Below are 25,222 nucleotides of genomic sequence, written 5' to 3'. Positions count from 1 at the left end.
TCGAGTTGCTGATTGTGTTTCTTATTCGCCGTGCGTGCGCCACGAGAGAGCTCGAGAGGGAGAGAGAGAGCCGCAGCGACGCCCACGTACGCTGCATCGTCGCGCTGCATTTATTTTTTGGTTGTTCGGAAGCAGGCCAACACAAGACCAATTCCATTCAGTGCAACACAATGCTCGCGCGCTGGGCAGGCACTCACGAGCTCGCAAAACTTCCCCGCTTCTCTGCATGCATACTGTACCGAAGTTTTGCCGCTTGTCATGAATACTGCAAAGAGCCTACCCAGACAGCTCCGTCACGGGGACATCTGCTACAGCAGCAAAGTTGGCCAGGCGCGAGGCCATGGAGAGTCGCACCTCGGAGCACCGCTCCGCGAGCTCCGCCGCCACGGCCTCTCGCTCGTGGCAGCGGCGCTGCACGCACGTCTCGTGCCACGCGAACTGCCGCTGGAGCCCCGCTGCGTACGCCCCGGCGACGGTGTCTGCATTGCCGTTATTGCCGCCAACTTCTCCTTGAGGGCTCGCATCTACATCATGCACGTGGTGTGCGTGCAAGGTCGACTCTGCAGCAGCAGATGCTCGTCCTCTACCGCGGTCGCGGCCTCCTCGGCCACGCGTGCCACCACAATTGCCGCTTTGCTTTTTGCGTGCCTGCGCTTTCTGGTATGCCACCCGCTCGGCTGCAATGGCACGAAGGTGAGAGAGGTGGTACTCGATCCACTCATCCAAGTCTCGCAGCTGCTGCATGTAGCGCATGATATCACACCGATTCCCGTGCGTACTGACGACGAAGTACTCCAGCTCGTTCATCCCTGTCGCCCAACTCCTGAGAGCGCTCTTTTCTTTTCAGAAAGCGGAGGAAAGTGATGTGCGATGGCGCGTGTTGATTAACAGAGGGGGGGGGGACTTCGAAGCTGAAACGAATAGAAGAACAAAACAGGGCAGCTGAGGAGGGAGTGTATACGCGTGTCTGTATAGACTCCGTAGACAAGCGCTGGCGACTCCACACTCGGAGAAAGATCGAGGCACACACACACAGGTACAGGTGCAGGCCTCGCCCCTGCGATAATGGTCCCCCCTTCCCTCCCTGCTTGCAGTGGCACGCGTGCCCACAATCAAAGACTGGGCAACAGCGCTGCCGCCGGCCGCCGAAGAAGAGGCGGAGGGAAGGCCGCTCCTCTCGGTTTGCTCACGCCTCTTATTTCGGCTCCTTCGACGCGTCTCTCTTTCTCTGCGGTTTTCCTACCAAGGCAGGTGAAAAGGGTGTGCGTGCTCTGCAGGTTGCGGTGATGCTCGCCACGGTTCCGAGCGTGAAAGAGTCGATCACGAAGCCCTCCGCGACTTTTGGGAAGGAAAAAAAAAACGAAACGCGAAGGGCGGCAACGCTGTGAGAGAGTAATGAAGTGCGCTTGCGTGTGAGTGCTTGCAGACACCCGGGTGTAAACCACACATACAAAGAGAGAAAATAAGGCCCGCCTCTATCGCGGCATGATAAGAGCACAAGGAAGGCATGGAGAAAACAGAGAAAAGCACCAAAGCAGGGCGGAGAGCGTGGACGGTGGACTTAAGTGTAACGAGACCTTTGAGGTGAGGGAGAAAGAGGGGGCGGGGGCGGGGATGGTGACTTTCAGCAGCTACCTCAGGTAGTAATGGGTACCCGCCCCCAAGCATCCTGATTCACTTTGAAGCAGAAAGAGACACACATATGGTAGCTGATTACTCGACGAGAACTATTTTCTGTGGATGTCATTGGCAGCACGAGAGCTCGCAGCCGCCAAAGGCCGACGACGAAGACTGCGCGCACAGAGGCACCTACATAAAAGTAGTGGGCCGGCATGTGCCTAAGGGAAGCAGCATGGCACCGCTTTCACTCATCCCCCAATCCGCTCAAAACTCCGCAGCGCACAACGCCGACAGGATGACGTAACCGGGAGAAGCGCAAGTGTAGCGATCACGAAGCCGAGCTTACGAGAACACTTCTCGTTCATTTCCTGTATTGAAATTCCTCTTTCGCTGTCTTTTTTTTTTTGGGGGGGGGGGCTCATGTGAAATGGGGCAGCGCTGTTGATGTGCTCTGATCTAAAGAGAAGAGAGAGTGGTGTGGCGTCGCCCATTCGCGCACACACGCTCGCATGCATGGCCGGCCACCCGCCTAGCAACCCGCCCATGAAGAGCAGTCGTGCGGTGAGAAACGGCAGAGTCCCATCGTGAGCACGCACACATACGACAGGGACACAAACAGGAAAGAAACAGGGTAGGGCGGGGACACAATTCAAGGCACGCGAGTAAACCCATAAGCCGTTCAGGAGACAAGCGACCATCTTCTCCGCTCGGTTTGCTTTTTTTTCTCTTGATCGTCAGAGCACAGTGCCGCACGCAGTAGGGACATGTCGGTGCGCGTACGCCCCTTGAAAGCCGTGAAAAGCTCCTTCCAGCCCGCCATCATGCACATACAAAGAGAGAGACAAGAAACAGTTATTGACCATGATCACACAGCTTGAATGCACACACACACACACACACGAACCCCACAGAGAGAGAGGATGAGGGAAGCAGGAGAAAACATGAAAGACATTGTGTTCAAATCGGCGCACGCATCATCGTCATCGGCATTAGCGTTCCTTCTTTCGATCAGCTGAGATGGAAAGGAGAAAAAGCAAAAGCGGAAGGCGGCAAGATGGAAATGACGCAATGAAGACGCAGAATTGTGAGAAGATGTAAAGAGACATGCGACAGCTGCTGATTCTGTTTACGTGAAGACAAGCCCTACGCACATGAAAAGGAGCAGTACTCTCCGGGCCAGCTGAGAGAGAAGACTATGCCACCCCATGATAGCAGCAGCAGCCCCCAGCCTCCCCTCCCCCGTCATCACAAGCACAGCTACCCACGCACGCACAGCCTACGCAATAAACACCACACACACACACAAACGCACACAATAATAATAACCATAATACTAATGATGATAATAACGCGCACCTGTAAGATCTGTAAGTGTGTGCAGCATGACCGAGACGCCCAAAAAAAATATCATGAAGCACAGAGAAGAACGAAAGAAAAAAAAAACAAGACGAGCATTCGGCTCGAACCCATGAAGAAGGGAAGGCGATGGCGTCGCGGTCGGAGCGGCCGCCTCGAGTGGAAAGGGGGAGAATGGACAACGTAGGCAGTGCCAAGAGGGAGGAGGCGCAAATAAGGGCAGAAGGTCGACACAAGATCCAAGTGCTTGTGGGGGAGGGAAAGGAGGTAGAGAAGGAGGCACAACGAAAGCGGCAAACTCACGACAAAAAAAATAAAGAAAAAGTGCCACCCCCCTGGCAACAGCAGCAATTACAAAGACAGTAGCGGCAAGCCGACACACGCGCACACACATGCACGCCCGCAAACATAGGTGAAACGCGAATCCCAAGAGTACTGCTACGGGTATAGGAGAAGCGGAAAGAAGTTTTTTGTTGAGGTTTCGTGTTGGTTAAATTGCCTGCCGTTCAGGCGCGACACGCATGCTTGTGTTAAAGGGGAAGGTGGCGTCGATAACCCAGCCGTCCCTCTAACTCCAATGTTTCTTCCCCCGGGGTGGGGGTGAGGGGCAGAGAGCCACCAGTAACGATGGAGAAAGGCAGAACGGCGCATGAAAAAGGGGAGGGGGAGGGGGCGGGACACACACACACACAGCGATACACACGTAAAGGAAAAAAAAAAAACATAACAGGCAAAAACTGACCACACACGCGACACAAAAAAAAGGACGAAAAGAAAGAACAGCATGGCAGCACACCCGTACAGCTGCACGGAGAGAGCGAGGGTGCATAGGAAACAGGAGGGATGGGGAGGGGGGACATAAAGGAATGCTCGTTTGAGCATTACTCGAGCATTGAAGGCCCCGCAAGTAAAGACAATGGTGCAGCAGTGTTCACTAGAGGTACATGCATAAGCCAGCTCCTTTTCCTTCCTTTCGAGAGCGTATCCGGGGTGCGCACGTACGTCGACCACCGACGGCCATTAGTTTTTCAGACGAGTAGAGGACAGCAGCAGGGAGTGGGGAGCATCGAAGAGCAAAGCCTTTGGCCCACAAGCGGAAACGAAAATATCTTTTCAACGTGCATATTCCTTACAGCGCTGAGCCGACTCAGCCGTCGGAGCACAACCCCTGCCTCAAACCCTACCCACACCCGCGGAGTAGGTCGCCTCACAGACGTTCCCATTGTGTCGGTCACCACCTGGTGCATCCCTCAAGGCGGCCCAGGCTCCCCACCAGTAGGCAGCGCAGGCCGGGGGCCGGATGCGTTCGAGTCACGCTGACACCTTGCCTATCGCATGGATGGCACAGGCGTGCCCACGGTCGCAGGTCGCAGGTCGCTCCGACGCAACGCCAGCCAGGACCTGGCCACCCACATGAGCAGCCATGCATAGCCCTGACTTCGCTACGTCATAGGCACCCGACCCTGCGACGACCAGAAGCGGGGTTCGGCATTGGCAGGGATAAGAGGGGGAAGAGGGGGCGTCTGGCACCCCACACCTATACGCAAGGGCGCACGTACACACGCAAGTGGAAACACCGTAGATCACAAGCGTGAGCTTTCTCTGGCGAGAAGAACAAGAGGCTGTGCAGCAAAGGAAAGCAAAAGAGGCCGCACGCGTTCAACCGCATCACATCGTTGTGCGCCTCCTGGCGACACGAAAAAGACACAAAATTCCTGCCAGTGGGCGAAAGGGTGGGGAGCGGGAGGGGGAGAGGGGGAGAGGAACGACGGAGAAGCCCAGAAACCTCTTTTGATTGGGAATCATCGACGGGAATGGCAAAGATGAACCACTGCGAAAACACACAAGGTACATCTCTTGGCAAGGAGGGGAGCGCTGCTCGTTCTCTGTATCAGGTGTCGATGTGAAGAGTTCGACGATGCGCGCACACATCCGCACGTCGCCTTTTCGCTCTCGCCCTCCCGCCCTCCTCCTTTCTGACTCCCTGTTTCAGCGACATCCTCTTTGTGTTTCAAAAAGAAGATCTATGAACCCCAGACGGTAACACACCTAAGCGAGCGACTGTCCACATGCGGCTGCTACCCTTGTCTACCTACTCCCATCAATAGCCCTCGCCCTCCCGCTTCACACCAAGCACCACTCATTTCTCTTCACAGTATGCTCTTCTTTTTCTCTGCCTCAGTAACGACGTCCGAACTCTCTGCAATCCACCCCCACTCCTCACACCCTTGCCCGCCCACGTACTTGTCCTTCACCACTACCCTCCTTGACGTCCTTTTGCGGCTTCTCTACCCTCCTCTCCTTTTTTTGTAAATCGCGTCGACTCGCCCTTTCCGCCTTTGCCGCAGGTGAGCTGAGCCGTTGCCGTTTTTTCCTTTTTTTTTGCTTTTTCATTTGCGTACGAGCATGGCGCCGCACTGATATTGTCTGTAGCACTCACGCGCACACGCACGCACGTACGATCAGCCCTTCCGTGCCTATGAAAAACGAGCTTCGTCAAGGCCCGCTGGTCCCTCTCTCTCTTGGCGTACATTGTCGCCAAAAGAATGGGAGAGGAGCATTCAAAAACGCACCCCTCCTTGCCTTTCATAGCCGTCGTCTCACCCAACTGCGCGCAAACTCCCCCCCCCCCCTCAAGGCTACATCTCTCCCAAGGCAGACATAAAAAGAAAGGAAAACAGACGTTCGTGCCAGACTCGTCCGCTACAGCGCCCACCCAAGGCACTCACGCACAGAGAGGAGAGAGACACACAGACACACAAACACGAAGGATCCCTTGGTCTCCTTTTTTTCCTGCTGTGTGTGTAGGAGTGTGTGTATGTGCTGATTATATATATGTTCTATATTCGCTGTGCTTTATGGGTATGCAATCGGACGTTACGGGGAGGGGAAGGTGAACAAAAAAAAGGAACGCGGGATGAAGGCGAGGAGAGGAGAGCGTCGAGGGAGAAAAGAGCGCACAAAGGAAAACGAGAGGACGTGGAGGAGAGGAAATGCGAGGAGGGAACCAGTATAACACACACAAACCCAGAGCGAGAGAGAGACAGACAGACAGGCAGACATATGCGAGAGCGAGTGGCTCATGCTATTTTCGCTTCTTGTGACTAACCCCGGTGAAGAACGCGTGGGCGCATCCGCGTCTGTGTTAGGGGCTTCCCTTTTCTTTTTGAGAGCGTAGATGACGGCGCGTCTTCAACCTGCCGCTTACCCTCTTGAAGGATGTGAAATGTTGCCAGTCGGTGCCTGTCCCTCTTCGACTTTTCAAGGTCGCTAGCTGAATCCCACCGAAGACAGCGGCGTCTCGCGCAGTTGGTAGACACCGATGGTGTCGTTGCCGCCATACACGAAGCCCATCTCCTGTGGACACCACCGACGCAGCTCTCGGCGCACCGGGTAATCCCGTAGAAGCTTGTAGTGGGACTTGAGAAGCATGTGAAAGCGCCAGTCCCCCGTCGCGGCGGTGTCGCCAATGTAGATGAGCATCGAGCCACCCTCGCGAGTAAAGTACTCGAGTGCCTCAAAGCCCATCGAGCTCTCCTCCCGCTCCCGAGAGCCAAACGGCGGCCAGCAGAGCAGCAGCACCGACTGCTTGCAGTTGAGCGAGTAGAGGGAGATCGGACCCCCTATGGAGACATGCACGCTGTATGTCCTCTGCAGCGCCAGCGCGTCGAAGGCGAAGATGGGGATGGTGCGCTTGCCGTAGAAGTCGCACCGCACGTCGTCGAAGGATGTCGTGGGAAAGCGCTCTCGATCCACCGCCCACTCCTCTCTCAGTGGCACCTGGTGCATGACACGGTTGAAGATGTGCTCAATGTACCCGGCTCCGCTCCCGACGCTGATGATAGACTCGACATTAGGAAACTCCCGCACAACACTGTTCATCGCGTCACGCGCGTGCACCGGTGAGAGGAGACTCCATGCGAAAACGATGCTTGCCACACGGTGAGCCTCGAAGGTAAGCGGGATCTTGAACAAGTCCGGCAGCAGTCTTCGGTAGCGATCCACCTCCGTCTTGAACAACTGGTAGTCGTCACCAACGCTGCACAAGATGTGCTCCACAAGGTACGTGATGTTTGGAAAGAAGCACATCAAGGTGCAACGCGGGCACTGACGGAAGTAGTGCTCCGTGCCCAGCGCCACTTCGCAAAACTCGTCGACATGGCTGTAGCCGCACACCTCACACGCCCATACATCGCTGCATTGCAGCTCCCTCGCCCGCTGCGTCAGTCGCTTCAGCTCCTCCTCCGCCGACGCCAGTCGCGGCACTCGCGCGGAGGCGCAGCTGCCCTCGTCGTGCGGCAAGAAGCAGCCGCTGAGAAAGGGACAGAAGCCAAAAGCGGTGTACACAGGGCACACCGACACGCCATCTGGTTTGTAGATCGGCGTCAGCAGCGGCAGTGACCCATCCGGGGCCATCACGTACTCGGGCGAGGGCCGCGCCGCCATCACGTGTGGGGAGGCGCGACGCTGATCGCGGTACACGTGGGAAATGTAAAGTGTCAGCTTACACATGGGGCACACACAGGAATCTGAGTTTTCGTGATAGTGGAACGGCGCGCACACCGCCGCCGTTTCGCCGGAGCACTGTCCGTCGTCCGAGACAGACGTGGAGCCGTTGGAGCTGCTGTAGCGTTCCCCGAGGTGGTTCACCTCAGTTAACGCGGCCGTCGATCCCCCTCTCTTGCCCATATCGTCTGGCGTCTGAGCAGATGCGAACGAGGGCGAAAACGTGGTCGTTGAGTTTACGGTCGCTTGCGATGTAGAATAAGGCTCCTCCGGGTGCTTGATGGCCAGTACCGGGATCATCGGGATTCTTGATAGCTTCTCGGAGCGCACATGCCACGGCTGCAACGCGCCTGGCGATGACATGGCGTCCCCCCTTTCTTCCTTCCCTTTCACCCCCCCCCCTCGTTTCTGCTAGTCCTGACCTTACTGGCGCGGTGTCGTGCTTAGCACGTGCGTGAAAACCTCCCTCGATCAGTGGAGTGAAGGATAGAGGGCGAGGTGACGCCGTCACTCGCGAAAACACGAGAGACAGAGAGTGGGGCAAACGAGGTCGGAGGCGGTACTTTGATGCGCGTGTGTGTTTGTGTGTAGAAGGACGTATTTTCGCTTTTGATGAAGTGGCCCCAAGAAGGCGGGCGTTGCTGGAAAGCGAAAAGCGGCGACGCTAGCTTGTGTGAGCTCCTCTCTACGGTGGCCTTCAAGATGGGCACGAGGGGAGTAGACAAAATCGAATAACAAAAGGGAGCAGACACGCACAAGCAGACACAGACACAGATGGCTTTACCTCTGTTTTGTGGCTTCGTAGCACGAGAAGGTCAGAAGAAAAGTAACAAGGGGGGCAGATATATATGGGGCACACAGGAAAAACAACTCGCTGAAGGGGGAGAGTTGAAGGCGCTGGCCAGTGCTTCGGAGACTACCAAGTCAACGATGTCGGAAGCTCGGCCAAGAAGAGAGGTGGGGAGCAACAAAGATCGAGGTGAGGGAACTAGGTGGCCGGGGTGCAGTGGCGAGGTACAACATGAGAGAAGAAAAGTACAAGGCAAGAAAACGGGAAAAGGGAGAGGAGACGTACGTGGCACGGATGAGCGGCTACGCTCATACGCTCCTGCAGCCTCTGCGTGTGTATAGCTCAAAGTGTGGATGCCTGCGTTGCTGCCGTATCGAAGTACTTCGGCGCCTCGCCTATCCTAGCGTTGTCGTCTCACTCTGTATTATGGTTTCTTCCCGCTTAGCTTTGCATGCGCATGTGCGCTTTTCCGCTTGTGCGTGCGTGCGTTCGTGCGTGCGCGTGAAGCAAGACGTTGGAGAGGGAGGAGGAGGAAGAGGAGGCTGCAAATGCGCAGCTCACAAGGCCGCTTCCCAGAAGATACTACTTCGGAAGAAGGAAAAAAAAAAGGACTGTGTGCAGAGGAAGATGTGGGTGCATATAACGATCGCAATCGTGCGTGAGAGCGGGAAGGGGGTCAGGGTGTGTTTTGCGGTTGTGCGTGCGTGCATGCATGCGTTGTGTTGCAGCAGGGGCGAGAAGCAAGCGGAAGATGAGAGGCAGACGCGGAAGGGATGAGCGAAAGAGGATGCAACCAGCTGAAGGAAAAACAGCATCGAAAGCGGCCTCGGCGCAGAGATCAAGGGAGATAAAGCGAGCTGAATGAAGAGAAAGGAGAAGGTCGAGGCACGTGGACAGTACCTCTACAAGTCACCTGTGAGAGCGCTCCTGCAAGCTGACCCCTCCTCCCCTCCCCTCAACGCCTACTCTGTCGCTTGCATGGTGGTAGGTTGCCAATGATGGCGGGCGCAGATGCACACCTTCCTCCCTTGCCTCATGAAGGAGGCGAAGAGAAGAAGACTACTGTACCTCCCAGAGCAACCAGCACATCCGTGCAACAACCCTCATCATGGGATAGACGACGCCATGAAGGATTCATTAGAGAACACACGAATCCCGCACATCCCCACTGTGAGTTTCTATTTTTATCCAGTCCTTGACAGCTCCGTGAGATTCGCACCCCTTCGGCATCTTCCGTGGGCGCGCGTTTGTTTCTTGAGGTGTTTCGTTGTGGGTGTGCGAGTGTGGGTGTGTAGGTGTGAGTTTCTTTACCCTTTCTTCTCTTAGTTTGCTGTTTAGTGGTGACACCGAGCTATTATGTGCTTCCGCAACTCTGCCCTCTATCTCATGGCCATTGATTGAAACCGGGTTACTTTCGGCCTGCCGGTCGCTGCTACCTTTGTGCTGGCCGCTGCATCCTTGGCCCCGCTTCTGACGGCCGCCCTCCCTCTCCCCTTCTGCTTCTCTCAAAGAAGCGACGACGATCGCACCCAGATTAGTGTGCGCACATGTGTCGACGCTCACAATGGAAAAGAAAATAAGAAAAGCGGAAGAGGCGCTTCGCTTCGTCGGAAATGCAGGGATGCGATCACTGACGCTGCCGCAGAGAGTGACGGTACGCACGTGTGCACAAGAAAAAAAGAAAGAGAAACGGGCACACGTACACGCGCGCGCACACACACGTCGGGGTTGTTGCATACTTACCAAGCCCAAGGAGGGAGGAAAAAAAGAAGAAACGCCCTTAAAAGACGAGTCGCGCAGGCACGCGGACACCTTAACCACAGAGCAAAAAAAAAAAGACAACGAACGCCAACACAAAATACATGCGCACACGTTCACAATCAAGCACAGAAAGGGTGTACACTCTCGACACGAAGACGTGAGCACTTCTGTCACACAAACGCGGGGAGGACGAGGAGGAGGGGTGCGGGCACACGCGCACAAGACTTCGACAAGAGCGCACGCTTACTGCCCGACGCGACAAAAGAGGAGGAGGCCACAAAAAACAAGACAAAAGCACCTCTTCATCCCACACGCTGGAAGACCGCGGGAGTGCGCTGCTTTCTTGCGTCCGCACTTCCCATCAGTCTGACAGAGTTCTATGACACACACCCGGTCGCTGCACTTCCCTCGAGCTTTGCGCACGCCTGTCTGTCTCCCTCGCCGACCCCTCCACCCTTTCCCTCGCCCCTCGGCATGTGCAGCTGGAAATGCCACCCCCCCCCCACCCTCCCCTTGACACTCGATCCTCACCCTCCCCCTTTCAGTCTCCCCTCTCCTCCCTCTCGCCTTTTCCTGGCGCTGGCTTCCTTTGGCCTGTGATGAGATGTCACGGCAAAGAAGGAAGGAGCAAGAGAAGCAGCAGCACGCCCAGCGGGGTGCCCCCGTAGAGACAACGAGACTCAGCAGGGGAGGGGGGAGCGGAAGGCAGAAACATGAACAGGAACGGTGCACGGAATTCCTTCATAAGAGAAGATTCTGCCTGCTTCTTTCCTTCATTGCTTTTAGCGAGTTGCTCGCTGTTCGTCCTGCCTGCATCAAGGCATGGCTGTCACCACTGTGCTCTCGCCGTAACCCGCCCCACCGCCCCTGGCCACACAGACAACCTCTGTTACAAAGGTGCCTCTGTGTGTGTGTGCGCGCGCTGTATGCGCCGCCGTCAGCCACACGCACACACGCAGATATACCCGTCGACTCTCTCTATGCTAACGCTGAAAGCTGTCAGTCTCTCTTTTATAGGAGCCTCACGGAGCAAGAAGACACAGAAAGGGCGGAAAAGAAAGAAGAAAGAGCGGGCGAAGCCGAGTGCAGCGCGGCTGCCGCGCCACCCAGAGAAACACAGCTCGCGCCAAAGCTCTCTCGCTCGTCCTCTTTTCTCTTTTTTTTTTAGCTTTCTTCCTGGCGCCTAGAACTCATCGCTGAAGTTGTTGTCATTTTGACGGCCGCCATCGCGATCCCCTCCGCGGTCTTGGCGGTTGCTGTTGCGGCCACCACGGCCACGACCACGGCCACCGCCGAAGCCACCACGACCGCTTGGGGCACCCTCCGGCGGGCGGGGGCCCGAGGGGAGCTTGCCGCCACCGGGGGCTGTCACGTTCTCAGCACGGGTACGTCCGTCCTGCGACGCCACCTCGAACTCGACCTCCTGATCAACCGCGAGCGCGCGGTAGCCTCCCGTCTCCGTCTGGAGTGCAGAGAAGTGGACAAAGTGCTGCCTCTTGTCCGCATTGTCCTCGATGAAGCCAAAGCCACGGCCGCTCATCCACGAGACGACCTTGCCGGTGTTCAGCAACGCCAGGGATGGCGCAATGCGGGAAACAGAGGAGGCACGGAACATGACGGCTTGTAATGGCCAAGCAACGAAAGGCGCGAGAGGGAGAGAGAGGCGGGTTGCGATGGTCGTGATTGTTTTTTTTTTATAGTGGTTGCTTCTCTGCTCTACCGTATGAGGTCAGTACGCGTGAGGAGTCGACAAAAAAAGAGAAGAGGGGGAGAGAAATGGAGACAAAAAAAAAAGGTGCAATGCTGTGGTGGCAGCAAGATGCTGTGCGCGGTACGCATGTGTGAGGTAAGCGGCGGAGGAAGCCGGCGGAGTGTGCGGCGTGGTGATGGGTGACGGTATCGGTGGGCATCATGTGCGCGCGACGAGGAAGAAAAAGGGGTCGAACAGCGGGGAGAAGAGGACGAACGAAAGAGGGATGAGATCACGGAGAGTTGCACATGTGTTGTTCTTCACCATTGGGGCGTACCAAGTCGGCAGCGGCACGGAGGTAGCGCGCACGGGAAGAAAAAGAAATGAGGGAGGTGGGACGTACGTGAGGGCAAACAGAGGAGAGGCAATACCGAGAGAAATGGCAAGGATCGAGCAGAAAGAGGCTAGGAGGGGGGAAGGAGGGTCAGAAAAAAAAAACAGACCTCACCTGTTGCACGCCACAGCGTTGCTGCACCACCCCCTCCCTTGTCACACACCCCAGCCCTCGCTCTCCTCCACAGCCTTCCGCACTCCTCCACATCCACTCAAATAGAGCCTCCCTCTCTTTGCTCACTCAGCATTCTTATTGTGCCCCAAAAGCTCACTTGCTGTCTCACACGTCACAAGGAATCCAGGAAAGATAGGGGCGAGCTGAACGCAGGGGAACAGAAGGCAGACGCCCCAATGTGCACAGCACCGGATCGCCCGCTGCTTCTCCATCTCACCCCTAATCTCGCACAGTGGGCATGAGAGGATTGCACTGTTTCGTGTGTTGTTGACGCTTTCTTCTTTTTTTCTGCAAAGCACTCTCTCTGTGCAGACACGCAGCAGTAGCAGGAGCAGATGATAAACTTGTGGACAAAGGATGGCGGACGCGGAGGCAACTCACGACGGCACACCCGCAAACAAACACACACAAATAGGGGGGGGGGGCAGAACTGCCTCATGAGCAAAGCATTGCGCCACCGAAAGGGCGTGCTTGCCTGTTTCTGGCCACGGCGTTGACTTTCTCTCTTTTTTTTTCCGGCTCTTTACCTTGCGATACGAGCGCACGCACATGCGAGGAGTTTGGCCTCACATCGTTGGCTCAGAGGGCACCCCTCTAAAGTGCTGTCTCACCACACGTGTTGCGAGTGAAGTCCACAGAAGCGGTGCCGCTGCCGCCGGTGGCACACCCGAGAGTCTTGGTCAGGTTCAGCAACTCCAACACCTCAACGTCAAGGCTGGATAGTCCCGTAAAACGCTTGTGCAGGGCTGAGTCAGGTCGTCCTTTGCACACGTCCAGAATACCGTCGACGGCTTTGCTGTGTTCCTGCCAGCACTGAAAACTGGCATCTGGTAGGCGCGCGTAGTAAGAAGCCGTGTGGGCATCATGGGTGCCTTGTTTGCTGCCAGCAGGATTGTGCACATAGAGGCGCTTCACACGCAACGAGGGTGGGGCGCAACTCACTGACATCACCTCGGCCTCGGAGGAATTTGAGTTGTGGTGTCCAGGCGACACCTGCACAACTACTGGACAGCCACACGAGATGTAGCAGGGAAAAATGCATGCCGCTGTCGCTTCCAGGACGTCCTCGTCCTGTGTCGTATCTGCACTCAAAGGGGCCGCAGAAACAAATACCTGTTTAGAGGAGAAGGGCACACATTGCGCGCGGCACGCTTCTTGGCTCCACAGCCTGGCCTCTTCGTCCCTCACTGCAGCAACGCCGGCGCCACTCGGGGTGGCTGCAGTGCTGTCGCATAGGCATGCGACGAGGCGAACCAGCCCGGTCTGTGCATCCGCGGAAAAGTGCAACACCTCCCCTCTGTACCGAAGAAGGCTTGCACAACGCGCGTGGTGGTGCCTCGTCCAAGCAATCATAATGCGGCACCTTCACCTTCACTGGTGCTTAGCACACACACACACACCAACACCCGCAACGTTCGTTCCCCCCCTTTCCTGCGTGTCCGTTTCCGAGAGCGCTCGTATCCTCGACAAAGGGGTCCGCGCTACACTACTGTTGTTGGTACAGAGTCCGTGGGATGCCCCTCTCGTGCCTTGCCTCACGGAGAAACGGTGTTAAAGGAAACACAAGAAGTAAACATGAGAGAGAAACGGAAGAGGTCAAGTGAGTCAGAGCAGCCTCCGACACCGTGGGCGTCAGCGTGGGTACTGCATTCATCGCACCTCGCGTTTGAGTTCTGCAAGGAGCACGTCGGCATGAAGGAGGTGAGCAGACGAACGCTGTGCTAGGGTGCGACGAGGTCCATCGGGGGCGTGGAGGGGGGTGAGGCACACGTCGCCAACTCGAGCAGGTGCAACGCTTTGACCGGAAAGAGCGTGGCGCGGCATGTCATGTCTCCTATGTGGTGAGGTCGGGTGAGAAGCCGATGTCGGATCCATTCATCATTTTTCACCGCGCTACCACACCCCCCTCCCCTCCCCTCCCAAAGAAAGAAACAATGCAACGCACGCATACGCCTCCTTGTCCTTCAACTCTCCTGCCCTACTTTTTGGCATTGCTGTTGTCGCAATTCTTGTGTTAAGCTGATGGGAATCCGAACCTGTACAACTGAGGCAGAAATTAACCCCTCGCACACACCTGCTCTCCCCCTAACTGCTGCTGCGGTAGCTTCCACACACGCGCGCGTCCGGTATGTGCCAGCCTTTCACACGGACGAGGAGAGCAGACGGGCACAGGGCCCCCGGATGCAGGGCGGCTGTTGCTGCTTTCGTTTTCTTCCTTCAGTCTGAATGCATCAGAGTGCTCGAAAGGCACCGTCTGTCAGGGTTTGCGTTTCGGGTGAAGAAGGGCAAGGTGATGCAGGGGGTAGGGTGGCGTGGGAATTTGTCGAGAGGCGGGAGAAGAAGGGGTAGCAGCACCGTTCCCCACCAGCCCTCCCCCTCCTTCTTTTGTCTCCCACTACTCTGATCGCCTCGCTGGTTCGGCCCTATGGAATTGTTTCAGGGTCTTCACCGCGGGTGAGTCGAATCAGCCGCTCCTTCGCCCGCAGCGTGTCACTCGAGTATCCCTGTGCCTTTGCTTTGGCTGCCACACTCCATGGCACCTTCACCACGTCGACCTGCCTGCCGAGCGTCTCCAAGTCGGAGGCCCTCACCTGCTGTGGCTTCGGCGCACGCTCCTCGACCTCGCTCTGTCGGCGAACCTTGTAGTAGATGCCCTCGGCATCGAAGGTGGCGCGATGACGGTTTTCGTGGTCGCGCAGCGTACGCCCCAGACGGTGACGTGCGTGCATTGAGGCAGAGCGGTGAGCCACAGGTAACGTCGGCGGCGCAAAGCCTGACGGGCGTCTGCCTTTGACGGCACCGAGTATCCCAAGAGGCGAAGCGCCTTCCTCCTGTCGGCCGTCTCCGGTTGCTTCCCGATCGGATACACTTCCCTCCTCGTCTTCTACCATGCCCGCACGAAGCCGTGGCGGCTCCGCGAACGTGCTAGCGTCATCCTCAGAGAAGTACTTGGCCGTCCAGTCAACCAAGGATGGATCGAGGGTGGCCTCCTTCTCCACCGCGCGTTGCCGGAGGAAAGGAAAGGCAGAGTGGGGTGAGTGCCGACTGTCAGCATCAGGCAGGCCTGCCATGGCAACGGTATTTGCCAGGTTCGCCTCGGCACCGCGACGCCGACGCTCCTCGCGAAACCGAGCAGCGTCACGTTCCTCTTGGGAAGGAAAAGCAGCAGCAGAATCGTCGTGGTGCTCGTCTGCCGCGGCTGCATGCGACGGCGCAAAAGAGGCGCCCGTTTCTTGTGGCACCTCCTCCGCATGTGCGTCGCCCTCTTCCATCTCAGGAGTCGTCGACAGCGTTGTGGACAATTTTGCGGCGGAGGGTGAGGAGGCACGCCCGGCTACCACGCCCCGTGCCCACTCCTGCAAGCCTTCTGGCAGCCCAAAGGCCCCAGAAGAAACGTGAGCGCGGTAGTGCTTCGCTGCGGTGGAGCACAGAAAGGCGTACTTGCGGGCATCCTTGGCTTCTAGGCGAGCAGCCGCAAGGGTGTCACGCAGATAATCCTGCAGAATGGCAACCAGCTTTTCCCGCAGAGTAGCGTCCTCGACGGTGTGCCAAGTCTCTTTGCGACCATATAGACGCTCCGCGTCGTCAAGGTACGTTTTCGTCTTCAGTTGTCGCCACGGAGCATCTGGGAGGGGGCGATGCTTTGCGTACTTGTAGTCGCGCCGAAAGTCGGCCCTTTCCCGCGGTGTTTGCGGGTCAGAGGAGCGCCGCCGGTATCGCTGCTGCGGCTGCGACGGGGCGGAGGAGGATAACGGTCCCTTTGATGCCCTGTCCGAGTTCTCAGAGGGCTGCTCGGCGTCCAATGGCTCGGCGTCTGCTTTAGCCTTGCCGAAGTTGGAGGTGTAGAGGCGGGCTGTGGCGTAGGTGGGAGAGGAGGAGTGCTGCACGATCACTGAGCTTAGCAGTGCACCAGTAGCGCAAGACGATCGCATCCGCGTGGCGAGCCTTTGTTTGCTGTGAAGAGTGAAAGAGTGACTGTAGCTGAGCAACCACAGCCTTTGCGCACTGTGGTCTCTGCCACTAGAAGAGGACCCCCGAGGTGGTACCGCTCCCACGGATCAGGACAACAGGCTGAAGAGGCGAGGTAGTCGAAAAAGAAAGGCAGAAAGTGAGGAGGGGAGCAAAAACGTGCGCGTGTGTGTGCGCGCGCGAAGAAAGGGGTCGGAGAGATGACGATAAAGCGCAGAGAGGAGGGCGCGGCGATCATCTACGGCAGCTCCTCTGAAAGTGCCGCTTTCCTACCATCGCCACCACCCTTCCGCGCCCACGTTGGGGCGAGAGGGACAACTCGGCTGTGGGACGAAGGGACAGAAGCACCGTGTTGGGTGGCGTGTGCCTGTCATTTTTTTTTTCGGTCTGTGATTCCACCCTTTTCAAGCGACGCGCTTTTGGTAGGGCACCCCTGAAGTGATACGCATGCGATAGCTTTGCAGACGGCAACGCAGACCTGCGGCTTCGTACGCTGCGTCAGATCAGACGAGCGCTGTGCCCATCACGGGACACCGTCGTCCGTCCCTCTATCTTTTTTTTGCTGTGGTAGGAAAGCTCCCATGGCCGATTTAAGGTCTCTTCTTACGCCGGAGATGAATTAATGCGTGTCTTACGATAGCACTGACACAAACACAATTGCATGCCGATGCGCACACGAGCACACACGCACACAAATCGCGAGCGTACGGCGCAGCATTCCCACGCGCACGCCGACGGCGATGACGAGTCTCATATGTGCATGCTTTTTCTCCTTCTTGGTCTCTCAGTTCTTGACGCGCTTGATCAGAATGTACACGTCGCTGTTGTAGTGCACATCTCGCAGCCCCTGCGGCTTGCCGACAATGTTCACTAGCAAGCCACCGCAGCTAATGTGCACATTAACCTCTAGGCCGTTCTCGACTACCTCATGTCCGTAGACGCGGCCGTGCATGGCGTAGTCACAGTCATTCAGTCGCGTCTCGCGGTGGTAAACGCTGTGATCGTAGTACTTGCTACCCGTCTTGCCCCCTAGCTCAAGCGAGTTGGCCAGCACGATCGTCAGGCGGTCGTTCGTGGAAACAGGGAACTCCTCGGAGTTGATGTCCGTCGTTATTGTGAGGGAGCCGTCCTGATTGACACAGCGAATACGCGACACTCGAAGGTACACCGTACCTTCGGTGTTGACACCGTTCACCGTGAAGGTGTCCTCGAGAATGACGGGGTTTGCACTCATGTTCACGCGAGTATGATGGACGAGATCGACGTCTCAGACTCGATAGATGTTTTTTTTTCTGCTCTCTGCACTTCCGCCAGGCCACTGCGTATTCTGAGACAGCAGCACAAAGTGCCTCGCGCAGCTCTTGGATGTGCCGGTAGGAGCTGAAGAGAAGGACCTGATGAGCCGTCAACGCAGCCGTGTCTTCTTGTTTCCGTGGCTGCCGCTGTTTTGATTTCACCGCGAAACCAATACGGACGTGTGGCCTCAAAATGGAGAAGAAACAGACGACGGGCAAGTGCCAAAGGTGGCGGAACGACGAAACAAAGATGGACGGAACGGAGAAGAAGGGCGCGAGTGCGAGGAGAGTGGTTGCGTGAATGAGAAGATCTTGCGTGAAAGCATAGCGCAATGACGCCCACAGACACGTAATTCGAGACCAAGCATACGAAAGGAACGCTCTTGGCACCGGAAGAGCGCACCTCTTCCCACTTGAACGGTTCAAGTCTGTGCTGCTGAGAGAAACGTCCCCTAAGCACACTCTCACGCTCACGCGCGCGCCTCATTGGTTAGCCTGTACAGGGGGAGAGGGAGTAAGGAATGTTGATAAAATAGACGACGCCTCCGCGCTTCTGGCGCGCACGGTTCGCGTCTTTTAACGCAGCACCAGCCCCTGCTACGCGGCTAACCCCTGAGAGGTGACGTCGAGGAAAGGCGGTCCTTCTCTTCGTGCGCACCTAATAATGTCGATGTTTCCCTCACGTTCTATTTTCCTGTGGGGGAAGGGGTTTGCTACGCTTTCTGGAGATCAGTATCCTTTTGTACATCGCAAGTACGAAGCAAAATCGAAAGGAAAAAGCGCACCCCCCCCCAGACTCCTCCGCCTTGCTCCGATGTGTGGGGGGTGAGGGGGTAGCAGCAGCACGGCCTAAAGAAACGCAGTGGTACCCTCCCTTCTTTTTTCGAGCATCGAAAACAAAGCTAGCGGAGCATCTCCGGGGTCATTTTGTAGATGCTGTCGGCCACGACTAGGTTGCCCTCGATGTCCATCTCGGAGTGCATCTCTTCCACAAATTCGTTCATCTCCTCGGCGCTGAGAACGTCGCCCAGGGTGGTAAGAAAGTAACGGAGCTCGTGCGGGGTGATGAGGCCACGTTTGTCCGGGTCAAAGCCCTGAAATGCCTCACGCACTTCTTGTGGAGATATCGAGACTGCAAACGCCTTCTTCAGAGCTGCGCAGAAGTCGTCAAAGCTGAAGCTGCCACGGTGACTCGGGTCTGCGATGGCTATGAGATCCTCGATGCTGGCCTCTAATGGGGTAGCACCGCAGGCACGAATCAACGTGGCAAAGTCTTCGTTTCGAGCGCGCCCAATCTTGTCGCGGTCAAAGAGGTCGAAGTGCTTTCGGAAAAACGCCGAGCACGCATCATTAAACCCCGCCGGCATCCTTGGCTAGCGTTTCTCACAGGCCAGAGCGCCTACTGTTGTGCTCTGCCGATGGTGGGTGCTGTTTTCTTCGTCTCCTTTGTTTTCTCTTGTCGCACAGCCTCCTGCTCGAGAAAAGAGTGCGAAAAAGCAGCACGGGAGTATTCGTGTGAGTGGACACCCACGCCGCAGCGTTAGTTGATACTTCGACATGTTTGCACAAGCACGAGGTAAATGGTGGAGGAGGAGAAAGGTTGAGGTGTGAAAAAGGGGAACAGACAAGCCAACCCACGGGTAGCAGTTCTGCAGGCTGCAAGGGGGGGGGGGGGCAAACACGCCGGCTGCACCATACGCACGAACTGTTCTTGTTCGTCTTTTCATGGCCTACCTGGGTTCGTTGGCGCCTTTGCTCGCCTCTATTCTTACCTTCGAGGAGCAGCTATACTAGATTCGTTCCATGAGGCGAGAGGGGTGCCGAGCGGTCTCAACCTTTGAGCAGGCGTGCGCGCTGCCATGCGTATTTGTCTTCCTTCCCGGGGTGCTAGTTAGGGTGCAGGGATGGGTGTGGACAGTCAAACAGGGACCCTCTTTCTTCACATGAACGAGGCAACAATGGCACAAGGACTGGCAATGCGGCATCCACTGGAGAAGCGCACGCAAGGCCACCATGAGAAAAGACCCAACTACGGCGTTGCTTGGAAGAGCGACACCACACCAGCAGGATTCAACACTCCAGTCTCCAAAAGACTCGAAAGCTCCTCTCTGAAGAAATCACCGGCCTTGCATGGTTTGCAATGCACTGCCGTGTACGCGCTTTCTAGTGACAAAGCCGCCGAAGAGATCACATGCAGCGGCAGAAGTTCCTCAGCAAGCGGCACGCTTTCTCCCAGTCGCTCGCCGTATGTCTGGCACAGGAACTGCTCCGCTGCTTCCAAAAGAAGACGAAAAGCGAGTATGCCGCTCAACATTTTACATAGCAGGAGAAACGCAACGTGGTCGTCCACTGACTGGGAAACCGCCACGACGCTCTCGAGTGAGGCAATGAAGCCGCCGCCAGTCTTCAGATCCGACTTCACTGCCCTAAATGTCACCACCTCAACATCGTTTTGCAAGAAGCCAAGCTTCGTGTAGCTCTCTGTTGCGGCAGACCCTTCGGCAGTGCGCGAAGATTGGAAGAAGAACTGAAGAAACATGCGCACCGTCTCGTTTTTCAGTCGCCGAAGCTCGGTGGCGCTCAGCGCGTCCCCTGTAGTCGCGAATTCATTGACCAGCGCGTTCCACTCGCTAAACTGCACAAACCCCTCGGCGTAAGGCGCTACAAGAAACAAAAAAGGGAATGAAAGCGCGCACGCTGACGGCAACCCCGTATCGCCGGCACTTGGGTTCAAGGCTGCGGGGTGGCCACAGTCGCGAGCGCAGAGGTGCTTGACGTAGATGGCTTCAAACAGCGAGCAAAAGCCGCGAATGGTGTCGAACGTGTCTTTTTCAAAACCAGAGCGAGCCACATCTTTCACTACACGATAATAGAATGCATCGTTGCACACGAGTGAGTTGCGAAAGTCCGTGGCGTATTGCAGCACCGCTGGAGCAGCGCAATCTATGCTGCACACAACCTCCGCAACGTAACCGAAGTAGTTGGGAATGTCTGTGTAGACCTCACTATCGACATCCGCCGCGACAACCGAGCGAAGCTCCCGGTATACAGCATGCAGCTCTGCTTCGGTCGGCGAAGCATTTTTGATGAGCGACCCAAAGTAGCGACGCTCGTTTTCACACTTCTTCGCACGCAAGATGGTTGGCAGCATCGTGCTTGCTAGCTCGACAAGGTTCGACTTGGTCTTTACTTCGACAGCAAGCACCTTGGCCGTCCATTCGTCAACGATGCGGTGGCTTCGGAGAGCCATCCACATGGAGAGTTGCCGCTGGAACCCGGGGTTTGGCTGCACTACCGGGCGCGTGCAGCGGATTAGACTGATAGCGTCGTCTTGGGACAAGCCGTATTTCTTTATGAAGTAGGCAACGACAACGGAGGCCGACCGGCTTACGCCAACCATGCAATGCACTGCCACAGCCGGGACAGTTGTGTAGTCCTCATCGCTAACCGTTTCGTAGCCTTTTCTAGACCGCAAAACAATTTCCATAAGCACTGCACACTCCACGAAGTGCTGTTCGATGCTGTACGTCGGCGTATCTTCTGCAGGAATGGTCACAACAAACACCTTTCTTTGCGCCTTTGGGGTGTTCATTGCAATACGGCAGTAGCTGCTCAACTCGCAGACAAAACTCTCCTGCGAATCAAGCCGGCGAAACGCATATGCTGCGCTCTCGTCCCTTTCAAAGACGCGGTACTTCGTAACGTCATCTTCCCCGCACATGTTGATGACAAGAGCGACACCCATCGCGGCGCACTTTGTCTTATCGGCCATCTCGGAGGCGCAAGTAAGGTAGAGACCAGGGATCACCTCACTGATGCACTTCCAAGGCGGGAAGTCATCATCGGGAACTGTGCTGTGTGAGCCAGGTAGAGGCAGTGCCTCGCTCTCCCACTGCAAAGAGGCGAGGATAGACTCCATTCCAAAGTGTATAGGACGGTGAGGCAAACCCAACACCCATGATACCTCCAAAGATACCGGAGAGAAGACAAGCGATGGAGCCCACACACAAAAGTGATAAAGCGGGAAAGGGGAGAGACAAAGAAACGATAAATAAAGCATCAAACCAAAACGGCTTCAAGGGAGGGGCAATCGCAAGTGTCTGCCTGTTTCGCCAGGAGAGTGGCATGATTGTTCGGCGTGGCATGTATTTTGGTTGCACTGAGCAGCGGAGCATGCTTCTGAGATGCGCTTTTTTTTTTCAGCGGCGGAGTGAAAATGTTCATCTGCTTTGTTTACTTCACCTAGCTTACCGCGGGCGGAAAGGAGGGAAAGAGCCAAAAGAAACGGAAACTGAGCTGCGCTGCGCTCGTTGAAAAGCTTAAGTTCACACTGACGCGCGTTTGGTACAAAATGCAGCTACAAAACACCATCGTTCCTAATCCACCCCAAAACATTTTTCGTGACATCAGATGCAGTGCTCTGATTCTTTTTGTTCTTCACCGCCCTCTCACCAAAGTCCTCCATCGATCGCTTGCGCTGTTGAAATTGGATTTTGTTCAACACATGTCGCGCCTCCAACTGATCTGAGGGGATACATTCAGAGTGAATGCCGCGGTCACTCAGAGAACGCACTACGCGAGGGGGTTTTCGGGGATCCTTGGTGAGGGCTGAAACAAGGAACATGGGATCGTTGAACTCCTCCATCACCATTTTCACTGCCAAATCGTGAGCTTTCTGAACATATGCTGTGGACTCCAGGTCCAGATTGCGAGCAATGTTATCCAAGCCGTACGGGTCTTTGATAGCAAAGTGAAAAAAGGGCGGCTTCCCGATTGCGCCGTTATCTCTGTCCCACCCCATCGTTGCTTTGGTCAAGGTCATATTTGTCGTACACACAACGCTTTTTTGGTAGTCAAAAGCGCATCCAAAGTATTCGAGGAATGTAGCGAGCAAGTAGCCGACCTCCGCCATGGCATCTGGGCGCGCATCTTCAAGAGGACGATACTGAGGATTGGGACTCAAAGCCTTAGGGCCTTCATTGAGCTTCGCAGCTGCGACTTTTGGTATCGCCTTTACGAGCGACAGGAAGTGCACCACCATCACCGTCAGCGCGTAGCTGGCTAAAAGTCCGTCGATAGAGTTGATAATGCCACAAGCGCGCCCCCACTTTTTGAGGACGAGAAGCAAATGCCGCGAGAATGGGTACTGGGCCAATGCCTCACCAAGCACATGCGAGCTCCGCAGCCCAGTCGAAGAGAGACAGAAGTCAAACGGGAATCTGTACACCTCGGGACCGTAACGCACGTCGACAGGAAGTCGAAGTGGAATTTCCACCTCATTGTGCGCCTTCAGGTTGGCAAGCCCGTAGATGAGAGAGGAGGTAGTTGCAAACTGCACCGTCGCAAACTGATAAGAGCTATTCCATTCAACAGACGTCGCGTTGTAATTTGATTCGACGCGATTTCTGAAACTCTCTGCCTCCGCGGCGTTCACTTGTCTGCTGAACTGAAAAATTCCATCGCAAGACAAGCTGTGAAATGGCGAGCCTGGAAGGCTACGACTTACTCGGTCGGCCTTTAAAACTGGCACACGAGCTTTTGGATACGCGCGGGAGCGCAGCCCAAGGCGGCGCAACTCACTCGAAGACCGTCTAAGAATCTCGCCCGCTTCCGCAAAACCAGGCTCAACGTCAAGAATCCCAACAAAATCGACGTCGCCTCCGACTTCGAGCAGGCCGGTTGTGACGAGGCCGCCAAAAATGTAGATGGACATATCATATCCCATAGATTGCACAATGGACTCTAACTGCTCTCGAGCGGCACAACACTCCTCAAAGGCAGCTTTTCCAGTATCACATGACCGCGCGAGATGGACGACAGCCTGACCCAGTCCATGCCACCTCGGATCGCTAGCTAAGGGTAACTTCGACTTCCATGGTATATGCAGAGCTCTTGTAGACACAAGGCAGCACGGTCCCGAGAACCTACGCATTCTTTGCTTGCAGCCTCTAGCGAACGTAAGATAACAGAGGAATAGGCATGCGGGGCGAAGAGTAGGAAAAGTAACGGGAGGAAAAACATAAATCACATACACCAATGCGTATCATAAATGCATGCCTATCAGATTCTTGCAGCGTGAACCTCCTCCTTTTTTCGCTCGGACGTGAGGAAAAAGCGGCATACTCCCACCCAAACACATATATTTTAGAGTATAAGCCCCCTTGAAAAGAACTGTCGTATGATGCGCCATGCAAAATACGGCGAAGGCACCGTGCAGCCTACCTCAAGAAAAAAAGCGTTCTGCCCCCTTCGCCTCTCTTCTTTACAGTTGGTAGAGGTAAAGGATCCATCCTCAGCAGTCCAGTGTAGTCCGAAGTTGTTCAAGCGCGGCTAGCCGCTTTCTATATGACTCTGTCGAGCTCAGGGTCTCGTCGGCGGCGCTGCGAAATATGCTATCAACCTTGTTGGTAGAGAATCGACACGGAAGAGCAGTTCGCACATCTTCCTCTATGGTAAAGAGGGAGTCGAAGAAAGACCGACGTCTCTCAAACAACACGTCCCTGCCTATTCCATCTTCTGGAAGCACGACTCCTCCCAGATTTTCCTTTAGAAAATCAACTACCGAATTTGCAGCAGTGAAAGCGCTGGGTGTAGAAAAACGCTTTACTTTCGAGACCGCGGATTCATCGGCAGTAACGCTTTGCTCGGCGCCACCATCTAATTTACGCGCGTTATGAAACCCAACACACACAGGCGATTTGCCGATCTGTGCCTTTGCCAAATTCGGAATAGCGGGAAGCACATCAACGTCAGTGTGAGTTGTATATGGGTCAAAGTATGCTCGCCTGCTAAAAACATCTAATGAGGTGACAAACATGTCAGTTTTCTCCTGCGAGGTGGAACAACTGCTCTCCTTGAAGCTCATGACTCCAGTTCTACTTGCAAGGCTCACTCGTCTATATATATATACCCTTGTATATATGTATTCTGATATACGCAAAGGGTCTTGTGACAAACTTCTGAGAAAGCTTCTCGGGGAGAAAACCCCACAATGCCCACGGAAGTGCACCAAGGACAGGCTGCTAGTTAACCAAAAACAGCAGAAAGAAGAGCGAGGAGGAGAACTGACAGGTGGCGCATTCTTGTTGAAGCAGCTTTGATGCATAAAGGTCATCCTTCGCCTTGGATAGAGGCGTCAAGAGTGCGCCGCTGCGGCTGCGAGGCCATATCGGGAGGGTCGGGCAAAACAGTGAACTGGTCTGGAGCACCTTTTTGTGTGCTTCTGTGACGCAGGGTCCCTGGCCCTTTTCGCACTGTGCAGATTGCTTCACTCTTTACCACCTCAGCCGTACAGGTTTTTTGATCCAGAACAAAAGGTGCAAAGTTGCAGAATGCACACATGGGGCGAATCAATCCGCGCTGGAAACTGATTGTGGACAGGACCTTCCGATGAAGGTCTGAGCACCAAGGTCGAGCCCCGCCACCCTCCCTGGGGGCGACGGCGGACTTCACTCCCCCCCCCCCTGGTCATCAACTTATCCTCGTAGCGGGCGGAGCGATGTCAGTCACGGTCAAACTTAACTTTGGGTGAGACAGGATACGCGTCAAGCATCAAAGCCACAACTTTCCGCTGCATCTCATGAAGCTGCATGCTTTTGGTACGCCCCCAGCCATCAAATAAAGCGGTGAGCAGCATTGCTCAGTCAAGACATGAAGAAACCTTGTGT

At 55.7% G+C, this 25,222-nt stretch overlaps 10 protein-coding genes across 10 annotated transcripts; all 10 read right to left on the bottom strand.

The window, feature by feature from the left end:
- Positions 1–276: 276 nt before the first annotated feature.
- LDBPK_280920 (hypothetical protein, conserved) lies at positions 277–807 on the bottom strand (the record flags this gene model as incomplete). Its single annotated transcript, XM_003862143.1, has 1 exon — positions 277–807. The coding sequence occupies one exon, from the start codon at positions 805–807 to the stop codon at positions 277–279; it is 531 nt and encodes a 176-aa protein (XP_003862191.1).
- Positions 808–6,246: 5,439 nt separating this feature from the next.
- On the bottom strand, positions 6,247–7,845 carry LDBPK_280910 (hypothetical protein, conserved; the record flags this gene model as incomplete). The annotated part of the gene is made up of 1 exon (XM_003862142.1): positions 6,247–7,845. The coding sequence occupies one exon, from the start codon at positions 7,843–7,845 to the stop codon at positions 6,247–6,249; it is 1,599 nt and encodes a 532-aa protein (XP_003862190.1).
- A 3,371-nt stretch (positions 7,846–11,216) lies between these two features.
- On the bottom strand, positions 11,217–11,648 carry LDBPK_280900 (RNA binding protein rbp16, putative; the record flags this gene model as incomplete). Its single annotated transcript, XM_003862141.1, has 1 exon — positions 11,217–11,648. One exon carries the CDS (start codon positions 11,646–11,648, stop codon positions 11,217–11,219), a length of 432 nt encoding a protein of 143 aa, XP_003862189.1.
- Positions 11,649–12,885: 1,237 nt separating this feature from the next.
- Positions 12,886–13,644, bottom strand: LDBPK_280890 (hypothetical protein, conserved; the record flags this gene model as incomplete). Its single annotated transcript, XM_003862140.1, has 1 exon — positions 12,886–13,644. The coding sequence occupies one exon, from the start codon at positions 13,642–13,644 to the stop codon at positions 12,886–12,888; it is 759 nt and encodes a 252-aa protein (XP_003862188.1).
- Positions 13,645–14,714: 1,070 nt separating this feature from the next.
- On the bottom strand, positions 14,715–16,223 carry LDBPK_280880 (hypothetical protein, conserved; the record flags this gene model as incomplete). Its single annotated transcript, XM_003862139.1, has 1 exon — positions 14,715–16,223. The coding sequence occupies one exon, from the start codon at positions 16,221–16,223 to the stop codon at positions 14,715–14,717; it is 1,509 nt and encodes a 502-aa protein (XP_003862187.1).
- An 821-nt stretch (positions 16,224–17,044) lies between these two features.
- Positions 17,045–17,494, bottom strand: LDBPK_280870 (RNA polymerase B subunit RPB8, putative; the record flags this gene model as incomplete). Its single annotated transcript, XM_003862138.1, has 1 exon — positions 17,045–17,494. One exon carries the CDS (start codon positions 17,492–17,494, stop codon positions 17,045–17,047), a length of 450 nt encoding a protein of 149 aa, XP_003862186.1.
- Positions 17,495–18,457: 963 nt separating this feature from the next.
- On the bottom strand, positions 18,458–18,922 carry LDBPK_280860 (calmodulin-like protein; the record flags this gene model as incomplete). Its single annotated transcript, XM_003862137.1, has 1 exon — positions 18,458–18,922. The coding sequence occupies one exon, from the start codon at positions 18,920–18,922 to the stop codon at positions 18,458–18,460; it is 465 nt and encodes a 154-aa protein (XP_003862185.1).
- Positions 18,923–19,584: 662 nt separating this feature from the next.
- On the bottom strand, positions 19,585–21,474 carry LDBPK_280850 (putative dual-specificity protein phosphatase, putative; the record flags this gene model as incomplete). Its single annotated transcript, XM_003862136.1, has 1 exon — positions 19,585–21,474. One exon carries the CDS (start codon positions 21,472–21,474, stop codon positions 19,585–19,587), a length of 1,890 nt encoding a protein of 629 aa, XP_003862184.1.
- Positions 21,475–21,912: 438 nt separating this feature from the next.
- On the bottom strand, positions 21,913–23,280 carry LDBPK_280840 (hypothetical protein, conserved; the record flags this gene model as incomplete). Its single annotated transcript, XM_003862135.1, has 1 exon — positions 21,913–23,280. One exon carries the CDS (start codon positions 23,278–23,280, stop codon positions 21,913–21,915), a length of 1,368 nt encoding a protein of 455 aa, XP_003862183.1.
- A 567-nt stretch (positions 23,281–23,847) lies between these two features.
- LDBPK_280830 (hypothetical protein, conserved) lies at positions 23,848–24,420 on the bottom strand (the record flags this gene model as incomplete). The annotated part of the gene is made up of 1 exon (XM_003862134.1): positions 23,848–24,420. One exon carries the CDS (start codon positions 24,418–24,420, stop codon positions 23,848–23,850), a length of 573 nt encoding a protein of 190 aa, XP_003862182.1.
- Positions 24,421–25,222: the final 802 nt, after the last annotated feature.

The sequence above is a fragment of the Leishmania donovani genome, chromosome 28 (assembly GCF_000227135.1).
Source record: "Leishmania donovani BPK282A1 complete genome, chromosome 28".
NCBI lineage: Eukaryota > Euglenozoa > Kinetoplastea > Trypanosomatida > Trypanosomatidae > Leishmania > Leishmania donovani.
The sequence above is the reverse complement of the archived record's forward strand: the minus strand, read 5'-3'. Positions and strand labels throughout refer to the sequence as shown.